Source organism: Dromiciops gliroides, chromosome 2, assembly GCF_019393635.1.
Source record: "Dromiciops gliroides isolate mDroGli1 chromosome 2, mDroGli1.pri, whole genome shotgun sequence".
NCBI lineage: Eukaryota > Metazoa > Chordata > Mammalia > Microbiotheria > Microbiotheriidae > Dromiciops > Dromiciops gliroides.
Window position 1 is genome coordinate 623643584 of NC_057862.1, and position 11734 is coordinate 623655317.

General features: G+C 35.3%; 1 protein-coding gene across 1 annotated transcript; it reads left to right on the top strand.

Annotated features, from left to right (window-relative positions):
- Positions 1 to 2805: 2805 nt before the first annotated feature.
- LOC122739701 (translationally-controlled tumor protein homolog) lies at positions 2806 to 3306 on the top strand. The gene has a single exon (XM_043981351.1). The coding sequence runs from the start codon at positions 2890 to 2892 to the stop codon at positions 3304 to 3306; it is 417 nt and encodes a 138-aa protein (XP_043837286.1). The 5' UTR covers positions 2806 to 2889.
- Positions 3307 to 11734: the final 8428 nt, after the last annotated feature.

An 11734-nucleotide genomic window follows, 5' to 3' on the forward strand; every position in this document is an offset into this window, starting at 1 on the left:
ATAACACATATACATACACACATGTGTATGTATGTGTATCTATGTACATATATAATATATATGAATATATAATTTTAAACTCTAATATTAATTCATTATTGTTTCTTGAATCTATGAACCATTCAATAAGTCTTTTCTTTTTCCATATAGTTCTATTTATTTTTCTATTCATATGCCAATGACATATTTATTGCATTATGTAGGATTAAAACTTCAGCCACTTCTAGTTTAAAATTTCTTTAATGTCCAGACTCTGATTATTGAAAAAAATATGTTTATTTGAAAAACAAAGGCATATTTACATGTGTCCTAAAGTTATTTTCTTTAATAATCCATTTAAATCAATGACTTCTTATATATGTTATATTATAAATATAATATATAAATATCATATATAATATGTTTTAATATAAATATTATATATTTACTTAATTTGTGAATCATTCCAGTAATGTTGGGAAGCTCAAATTTCCTATTTTTATAGGTTTTCTAATTCCTTTTGTAATTCAGTTAACTTTTCCTTTAGAAATTTAGTCATTATGTCATCAGGTGGATAGGTGTGTAATGTTATAAATGGTCCATTTAAACATCATTTATTTTCTCTTTTTTTCTTATTTTTTTTGGGGGGGGCAAGGAGGGTTAAGTGACTTGCTCAGAGTCACAGAGCTAGTAAGTGTGAAGTGTCTGAGGCTGGATTTGAACTCAGGTCCTCTTGACTCCAGGGCCAGTGCTCTATTCACTACGCCACCTAGCTGTCCCAAGAATATATTCAATAATGACATACACAAGAAGATACAGAAAGGAAATCATCAAGGGAACATATGGTCAAAAAATAAGGTTACATAGTGTGTATAAGGGATAATACATGAAAATATCAAGAGTTTTCAGGAGTTGCACTGGTAGCCACATTGTAGTATAGTAAGAGTCAGACAGGATTTGAATTCAGTTATATGTTTAAATACTAGAAATATTATTCAATCTGTAAGTCTCACATGTTACTTCTGGTTTTTGGCTTTACATTTCTCTTCTGTTTAATAAGAGATGACCTCTGAAGTCTATAAGTTCTGAGTCTCTAATTCTTTGAAATATTAAAAAAAATTACAAAAAGGTGAAAAAGATCCATGGTAGATGGAAACTCTGTGGAGAATCTATTGAATATGTGCAATAAATGAATGAGATGAGTTGGCATGGATAATTTGATAATGGCCCAGATGGAGGGGATATTTGTGTTGACAAAATTATATATTTATTGAAGTACAATCAGCTCATTTATGTTGTCTGCTAAATTTGACTTAAACCCTACTTTGTTGAATTATTCATTTTCTCAGGAGGCAATAAAATCTTTCTCCTTTCACAAAACTCTTTTCCAGTCTTAATAAATGTGCATGCATCTTTATGCACACCAACAACCCAGTAATACAACTGTGACCCCATTAACACCAAAGTTCCTTTACTTTAGCATATAAATCCAGAATTTCCTGAAAATACTTCCTCTTTATGGCTTGATAGAAGTTTTACTCTGGAGTAATCAGCTTATTTTCTCCCATTATTTCCATGTTTCCCCTTCCTTTACAAATGCTTTAATGAATTCACTGGGGTGTAGGATGTGTTCAGGAAAGACTAGAACCCTCTACTGTGAGAACTATTGAGCCCTTTTCAGGGCTCCATCTCATCCATGCAACTCACTTGCAGCTCCAAGAACCTGTAACATACACAGTGGCCACAGCCTGGTAAACCATTTCAATAGACAAGCTAAATGAGGTTGATGGTTAGCAAGGGATTTCAAACCTTTTGATTAGTTAGTGGATTGTATACCCCAAGCATGTGAAGACTTCCCCTTGTATAATGGCAAAATGAGAAAAAGTTATCCCAATGGTCATGAAGGTGGCTTAAGTAGGTCCTGTGGAGAACTTAAAGCTTGGTTAGATATTGAAGACATCAAGGTCATGTACTTCATCTGGAGCCATCATCAGTTGCCTTGATTTCTTTTTATGCCACTTAATTGTGATGACTCTGGAAGAGGGAGTAACTCTGCCTCACTAAAAATAATTTATGTGATCATCAAAAGACATCACTCATACAATTTTGCCTTTTTTGCTGGTCTCAAAGTCCTGTGGAGATAGGCAAATGAAAAAGCAGGTACAGATACACTGGGAGCTATAGTCAACCCTCCACTCAGCTAGCACAGACCATAGGGTAATCTTTTGATCTGAAGCAATAGTGGTATTCAGCAGTGCCCTATGTGTCTGAGAATCCTCTTAAGGATTGCACAGTTTACTTTCTGGCATGATGAAGATGCTAAAAACAGATGCCCTAAAAACTGTCTGCTTCCCTCAACCCTGGCCTGCTTACTGTGTCAAGGATCTCATCCTGTGGTTGAAAGACAAAAAAATGTACAACAATTTCTGCAAAAATGATTCTATTCATTATCAGTACACAGAATGTGTACACACTTATGGACAACATGAAACCTAGTAGACCAAAATGATTAACAGCTCTTGTTGTGAGAGAATGCTTCAGGTATCATATCCAAACAGCAGTCCTAAGTGTTATAAGGCTGACAATTGGAGGCCAACTTACCAAAGTCAGAGCTGAATATATATTTTTCTAGGATGGCCACAGTGAAGGGGAGCATGATGTTGGTGTAGATTTTGCAATCAAAACCATGTAGTCACTTTTCCACAAGCTCACCCCTCCCTCCCCCAAATGCTTCTTGGGCTGCATCATGCTCACACCGAGCTCTGGAGCCCCATAGCACTAGCACCACCATCTCACTCCTTCTACCACCATGATCATCTACAGGACCTCATCAGCCATGATGAGATATTACCCCACATTTACAAATTCTGTGAGATCACAAATGGGTTGTGCCTGTAGGTGGAGGGGAACATGGTCAGTAGGACAGAGATCAACACTGATGATTTACTCATTGGTGGAAATGCCTCTGCTGAAGTTCCTGAGGGTGAAGGAACAGATGCTACTATAATCACTGGAATTGACATAGTAATAAACTATCATCTTCATGAAACTATTACCACAAAAGAATCCTACAAAAATTACATCAAAGACTACATGAAATCAATCAAAGGCAGGCTTGAAGAACACAAGCCAGATAGAGTACAACCTTTTATGACCAGAGCTGCAGAACAAATCAAACACATCCTTGCCAATTTTAAAAACTATCAGTTCTTCATAGGCATAAACATGAATCCAGATGTCATGGTGGCTCTCTTGGACTTCTGCAAGGGTGGTGTGACCCCATATATTATTTTCTTTAAAGATGCTTTAGAAATAGGGAAATGTTAACAAATTCAGATGATTACTTTGAATCACCTGTCATCATAACTGACTCTGCTTTTTGTCATCTCCACAACACCAGGACTTGGACAAACTTGGATTAATGTAATTTATTCATTTATTTTTACTTTGATTTATTTGGAGTGGAGACATTGTTTTTTAAAAATATGTCATGTAGTTTGTCTAAAATAAAATGTATTTAAACCCCTCCCTGCAAAAAAACTACAATCTAGTTAATAAGCTTGTGACAATGGGATTACCACTTTATAGGAAAGTGCCATGACACTACCATCAGTATGTACACTCCCACCATGATAAATCCTGATGAGGTCAAAGAAAGTTTTTATGAAGTACTTGAGACCCTCATCACTACTGTATAAAAATAGGACAAGCTTATAATTCAGGGTGACTTTAGTGCAAGAATAGGCAGAGACTACTAGACATGGCAGGGATTCCTTCAGAAGAATAGGGTTCGAAATGGCAACAGCAACAGTTATTTACTACCAAATATTTGTGCATCTCATGAGCTTCTCATCACCAACACTGTCTTCCATTTACCTAAACACAAAAAAACTTCAAGGACACACCCTTGTAGCAAATATTGGTATTTAATACATTATGCCAGAGTCCTCCTTAATAGGCAAATCCTTCACCTGGAAGATGGTCATCTATATAAGAGGCTGTGTGACTTCAGAATGGGTCAAGAAGTGATCAATATCGTGTTTGCGACCCAAAAACCTCGGAAGAAATGCTAGGAGCAGAACTGAAATCTGTAAACAATGTTGATTGTTTTGACCAAGGCCTTTGATACTATCAATCATGAGGATTTATAAAACAATGATGTCAAAATTTACTTGCCCAGATAAGTTCATCAGTATTGTACATTGGTTTCACGATGGTATGCTTTCATGGGTTTAAGATAATGGGTAATTCTCTCAGTCACCAATGGTGTGAAGCAAGTCTGTGTGATTGTTTCTATACTTTTTAACATGATGTTTTTGGCAATGTTGTCAGATGCCTTCAAAGAGGATGAACATGGCATCAAGGTGAACTACTGCAGTGATGGCAAATTTTTCAACTTGAAAATGATGAAATTCAAGACTAACATGGAGAGACAATTGGTGCATGACTTTTTGTTCACAGATGATTGAACACAATGCAGCCTCTGAAATTATGTTGTGAAAAGGGTAGAGGGATTCTCTGCTACTTTTGCTAATTTTCACCTAACAATTGGCAAAAGGAAAACACATGTTCTCTTCCACCCAGCAGCACTCCATACATGGAAAGATCAGTTATACAAATGGAGAAAATTTTAATACTATGGATAAGTTCACTTGCCTTGGCAGTAAACTATCCAAGGATGTACACAGAGATGATATGGATGACACATGCATTGAAAGAGCTAGCCCAGTATTTGGGAGGCTCCAAAGGAAAGTGTGAGAAACAAGAGGTAATAGTCTGCCTACCATAAAAAGATCTACCATTGTGCTATCTTCATTGTTGCATGCCTGTGGAACCTGGACAGTATACCATTGACATTCCAGGAAACTAAATTATTTCCAATTGAATTGTCTTAGGAAGATTCTGAAGATCTTCTGGCAAGAAGAGGGACCAGACATTGAGGTCTTGAGCTAAGTTGCCAAGAATTCAAACTATACTGTAGACAGCAAGATTCTGATGGCCCGGGTACATTATTTGAATGCCAAGTGTCCATTTGCCTTATGAAAATTATGGGAAATTCACACAAGGCAGCTGTTCACATGGTGGTCAGAAGAAGCAATTCAAAGATATTTTCAGGGTTTTCTGAAGAACTTTGGAATGAATTACATAATATGGAAGATGCTGGCAAAGGACTAATCATCATCACTCCAAATATTTATATGGACTATTTGTGCCTAATCTGTGGTAGAGCCTTCCAAGCTAATATAAGACTGATCAGCCACAATCAGACACAATTTACCTTGATTCCAATATAGTGATAGTATTTTAGTCCACTTTAAGAACAAAGAACAACAACCAATTGTTCTCTTTTCTCTTCTATTTAATTTTTCATATCTCCCTGTGTCAATGACTTGCCAAAAATATTACTACTGCCATCTTTAATCTCCCTCAGATAATTGCAGTGAAATAGTAGTATAGTGATATTGAAATTATGTATGGAGTACATGCATAGGGGAAAGCTCCTAAGTGACATTCATGACATTGTGATAAACAATAGGAGATGTCTGTGGCTTCTTCTTTTGATGTGAGATGATGGTCTTCAACTTTTATCTAACAAAGGCTCACCTTATTGGTTATGTACACAAAAGAAATGATTATTAGGCAAATGTATAAAAGAGTAAGCATCTTTTCAGACTTCCTCATTCACTATGGCAGCTAATTATATCCAGAATCTTTTGAGTTGCCTGCTTAATGGAGTTTAGGGAAAAAGAGGTTTCCTTATTCTTCCATTTCCCAGGTTTATATGATCATGTTTTATGTTATCTAAAACCTCATACCCAGTATAGCCAATCTTCACCTAGATTTGAGGTCTTCCTTCTAGGTTTGGTCTTTCCTTATATTAGGTGAATTAGGCTTAGGGCTTCTCAGAATGATGGAGTTAACTCCAAGTCTAGAGGTTCAATTAGATAAATATGATTGGAAACAGAGGATGAATATGATAAAAATATTCCAGAAGCCTTGGAAAGGATGGAAATTGACAAAATATTGACCAATGCCTTTCAAGTTTACTAGTCAGAAAACATTGGGATTTTTGTCTAGTGTAGAGTCAGAATGAACTATAAAATGAGTAATTAGCAGTCTTAAAAATTGTTTTACATTATGATAAGGCCTAAATATTTGTTTTGAGCACAATGTAACAAAAATTATGTTATTAAATTTTGTTTGCTGTTCTGTTTACTCTTTTTTGTCTTTTATGATTAGCATTCCTTTTGTGTATGGGAATAAATTGACTTCCATAACTGTTTCATATTATGCTAGTCCCTGTGAGCCAAAAAGTAGTTTAACAGGATTAAAGTCATTTATAAATTATAAATTATATATGATTAAAGCAATTGATTGACTTAAAAATTTTCTTGCTACTCAATTTCTTCCAACACAACAGTGTTGCTTCAAAGAGTGATTATATAGTTTGGTTTTTTTTTTCCAGTTTTCTGGAAGCTGTTCATTTTTTTTTAATTTTCTCACCTTAATATAACTGCTCTCTATACATAATTTTTGTCAATATAGCTTTTAAATTGCTTTTTGGGAACTTTCTAAATATATAAATGTGTCTAAACATTTTGCTGGTTGCATGATTTTATCAATTTATTTATCTCCCACTTTTTCTTCCATCAAAATATTGTGGTATAGTGTATTGTGCAATGGACTTGGAGACAGTAAAACTTGAGTTCAAATTGCACCTTGTATAATTGGGTCTTCTATGCTGGACAAATCTTTGACCATCAGTTTCCTTATCTGTAAAATGACAAGATTGTAATCAATGGTCTTTTAAATCCTTTCTACTACTAAATCAAAAATCTCGACACCATTTTCCCCCCCGGAAGAATCATTTTACATTACATGTAATGTGTGTGTGTGTGTGTGTGTGTGTGTGTGTGTGTGTGTGTGTGTGTGTGTGTATTTTCCATGGATATCTCCTAGCAATTCAGTTCAGCATAATCTTGATCCTGGATCCCATGGTCATATGTGGTACCTTATTTATTTCATTCTGTGAATTTATTTTTACTTTAGTTTTTAAACCATCATTTTTATGTTGTATTTATTATCCATATTGCATTTTGAGAAAAGTAAAACGTTGTGAAGCTATTTTTTTTTGCTACTGTTTTCATATTTTTTTTTCTTCTGGCATTATTTTTTCCTTACTTATTTTAACCAATTTTCCAAAGCTCTTTGGTGTATTAGTTCTGGGAGCAATTTTTCACTTTTCTTCTGAGGTGTTCTAATGTTTTTACTTCTATTTTCATGTTCCAATTGCTATTTATGGGGAGGAGTGTTGAAGAGTTAGGTATGCTTTTGACCTCTCACTTTAGCATCTTTCTGGCAATGCTCTTCTTTCTCCTAAGACAATTCTGCTGCATAAAATCAAGCTCTGTGTTTTGTTTTGATTTAGTAAAAATTGGAACTATGCTTTCATTGAATCTAATTTCAGTTGGAACTAATTATAGGTGAAAAGGTCATAGATATAACATAGGTATTATTTTGATAGATTGATATAGATATAGGCACCATATAATTAGCTCTACTTCACTAGAAAGACAAATGAATCTATGATAATAATTTATGATTATAAATTAACTACAGCTTAGTTTTACCTTTTGTTTAAATAAAAAAGGGAAACAATTCCATGCATAATTGTTCTCAGTAACATTTTTGTAAATATGAAAAAATATTAAATAATGTGTAGCTGGTGTACCTAATTGTGCAATTATGTAAATATCAATGGATACACAAGCTATACCTTACTTAATAATTCTCTGAAGTGTTGTCTCGCCAGAGATTAAAAAGAAGGTCCTCAGGTTTTTCATATTTACCAAAAATATTTTTGAAAACAATTTTACATGGAGTTTTTTTCCCCTCTCCCTTTGCTTACAAGAATTCTGATATTTGGGAAGACATAGTTTCACTGGAACTTAGTTTCCTTATCTGTAAAAAGAGATTTTAGTGAAAAACTCAATGGAGATTATGTAATGGTCTTTGTAAACATTCAATTGCTATTCAAATTGAAACCTTATTTTGATAAACTGTTTTACAAGTTAAGATTAATCTACATTAAAAAGAACGCAAAAACAAATCACTTTGCATTGAAGGTGACATGATCCAGAAGTAGGTAGAAGTTTTTTCTTCTGTTTGCTTTGAATCAATCCAGAAGTCTATCTCCTTTACCTTACCTCTGTTCTGACTCTACTGAGTATTAAATCATAGAATCCCAGCATTGAAAACAGGAGGGGACCTTAGTGACTGACCTCTTTATTTTACATATGAGCAAAGTGATGCTCAAGAAGGGAAAGTTTCTTATCCAAAGTCACAGAGCTACAAGGTGCCAAGTTAGGTTTGTGAAACTAAATTTTCTGTTAGCTGCTCTGTTCAAGACAAGGATTCAAGATAGTTCCAAAGGACTCATGAAAAATGATGTTCACTTACAGACAGAGAACTGATGAATTCTGAGTGCAGATTAAAGCATACCTCAGTTAAACATTCTTTATTTTTTCTTGCTTTTTGTGTTTTCTTTTGCAGCATGTCTAATACTGAAATAAGTTTTGCATGACTTGACATATATAATTGATATATTGCTTGCCTTTTCAAGGAAGGTTGGAGAAGTGGGAGGGAAGAGGAACATTTGGAATTTAGATTATTAAAATTAATGTTTTTATCTGTAATTGGGAAATATATAATGAAATAAAATGTATTTTAAAAAAGAAACTCAGTCCTTGATTCCAAGTCCTCCAAGACTTTCTACTGTACCATTCTTCCTCACTGAGAAGTAATAACAAACAGAAGTTGATAATTTTATGGGTTTCAGGCTTATAGGTGGTGTTTTTTCCTAATTTCACATCAATAAGTGTTTATTGGGAAGTTATAGACATTTTATTTTATGGTTATAATAGCTTTTTCCTAAAAAGCAATGTCAACAATGTCATTCAAAATCTATTTACGTAACCTATGATAAAAGCCCATTTAGTCTTTTGTTTAGGTAATCTCTTGAGAAGATAGTTTTTTAAAAATCTGAAGGCATCAGTCATAAAATAGAACATAGCTTGCTCATTATTATGCATTGTGATAAAATCAATTTACAGTGTCTCCTTATGGAATTGATTATGTAAAAAGGCCATTCCTAAACATTTTCTCTTCCCTCTGACTACATATGTACAACTCAAGAAAAAATTTATTTGGGCAAGTAAGTTTCATTTGGTCACTGTGCTATTATAAGGTTTTCACCAAAGTTCATCATTATGAAAATATTCAGTGTAGTATTTTCTCATTTTAGGGACTTATATGATTTCTAGGTCAATTATAATTTTCAAGAAATCTGAGGTACATAATGATAAAAAATATAATGTCTGTTTGAGTGCCAGTTCTGATATTTAATATGCATGTGACTTTTCAGGATTTAGTTTATTATTCTTAGCCCTAGTTTCCTCATCTGCTAAATATGGATTATTGTTGTGTAGTCATTTCAGTCATGTATGATACTTCATGACCCCATTTTGGGTTTTCTTGGTAAAGATACCAGAGTAGTTCACCATTTCCTTCTCCATCTCATTTTACAGATGAGGAAACTGAGGCAAATAGGATTAATTTATTTGTTGAAGTTCACATAGCTAGTGTCTGAGGCTGAATTTGAACTCAGGTCTTCCTGACTCCAGGCCTGGTACTCTATTCAATGTTTCACCTAACTCTCCTTAAATTGGGATAATAATATTTACAATACCTATCTCCTAGAGCCATTTTGAGGAAAATATCTTAAAAACTGTAATATTCCATAGGAATGTATATAGAAGAAGTAGGGTATTGTAAACAATAGTGCTAGACAGAGTCTATCACAGCATGTTAAAGTATCAAAGAGTCACAAAATATCTGTGATAGAAGGGACCTGGTGTAGGGGCCAAATTAAACTATAGGGACCAAATTTAATATGGGTAGAGTTAATTGGGTGGCTTGCCAAATATTGGGGTTCAGAAAATAATGAGGGACCTCTAGGTCCAAAGTTTCCTGCCCTCCAAACTGCCTTTTTTAGTTATTTCTCCCAGGCCAATAAGAAAGGAGATTAACAGCCTCTCTATCACAAATGAATCAGGTTTTATTAAAAGTCAAAGACAAGGGAATAGAGAAAGGGGAAAATGGATAATCTCTCTGGCACTAGCAAAGGCTGTCTCAAAACCCAAACACATTTTAATCTCAGCTAATTCAAAGACTTGTATTTTACAAACCATCACCAGGGGTCTGCAATTTCTATGGGAGTCAGCTGCACAGCCTGTCTCCAGTCCACTCTGAATGCTTCTTCAAGGTGAGAGAGAGAGAGAGAGAGAGAGAGAGAGAGAGAGAGAGAGAGAGAGAGAGAGAGCCTGCCACTTCCTGTTGGGTTTCCCTTCTTCTACCTTTTTCTCCCTCTCCCAAAGGAGAGGCTGAGACTGGTTCCCAGTTCATGATGCAGTCCACAGCCTTTGAGGACACTCTTTCTCAAGGTTGACTAAGGTGAACTAGTTCTAACAGGGCAGTCCAGGTGTAGCTCAAATCTAATCATCTATAAGTGGGTACTTAGTAGTTAATCAAGTTGGACCCCTGGGCATCTGCCAAATTCCATTATTTTACCACACTAGAATATAATTAGTTTGAGTTCTTCCTAAAATTCTCCACTAATCCTCTAATCCTAATCATGACAAACTCTAGTTATGAAGAACTGTCTCCTAATATGACATATTCTTTTAAATTATTCAGATTATTAGGAAGGTTTACTTTTGTTAGGGAGAAATTGTCCCATCCCCACACTGAGACTTATATTCGTTGTACTTGGTTGAATCTGAAAATGAAGAGGGGAAAAATGTCAAATAACATATAAATCCCTCTTTAAAATAGACTGTCTTTCAAATACTTAAATATATAGAATATGGGGGCGGTCAGAGCCAAGATAACAGAAGAAAGACTTTTAAAGCTCCCAACACAAAAGGTCCACATACCTTCAAAAAATGAAATAAGACAATTCTCAGAGCAGCAGAACCCACAAAAGAAAAGAGTGAGATCATTTTCCAGCCAAAAACTTCTTAAAAGGGTGACAGGGAAGGTCTTTTGAACCAGCCTGAGAGAGGAGCATAGTGTGCAGCACAGATCCAGTCTCAGGCAGGCCATGCCTCCAGGACCTTGGAACCATCAGGATCAGCCATTACTTCTGATTCAGGGCTCACACACTGCCAGTGGTTGGCTAGGGGAAAAGAGATGTGGTCTCTGCTAGAACTAAGCCAGAGCACCCATATTCTGAACCAGTAAGCAGACTTGAGTGGCAGTGGCCCTGTGGGGGAGGGGCATAGGCACTCCAAGTTTATGACCATAGAGAATTAGATTTCAATAAGATTTCTGCTTCCAGGTTGAAGTGTAGGCAGGCCTGTGGTTACTTACAGGCCAGGCAAGCTCAGAATGAGCCTCTCCTTAAACTGTCCCACTTGAAATCCCCTGTAGTTTGTGACAGTGCACCCTGGAAACAGGATTCCACTTCAATAAGGAGTTAAGAGCCAATAAATAGGCAGGCAAGAGGAGCAGGAAGAGAAAGCAGCAGACCACTGAAAGTTTCTTTGGCAAAAAAGTTAGATAAAAATATACTCTCAGAAGAAAATAACAAAGTCAAAGCTCCTACATCCAAAGTTTCAAAGAAAATATGAATTGGTCTAAGGCCATAGAGGCACTCAAAAAGGACTTTGAAGATAAAGAAACATAGCAGAAAAAG

Excerpts from the sequence above, each read along its gene's own strand:
- LOC122739701 (XM_043981351.1), top strand. The coding sequence starts at position 2,890 with ATGGTCAGTAGGACAGAGATCAACACTGATGATTTACTCATTGGTGGA.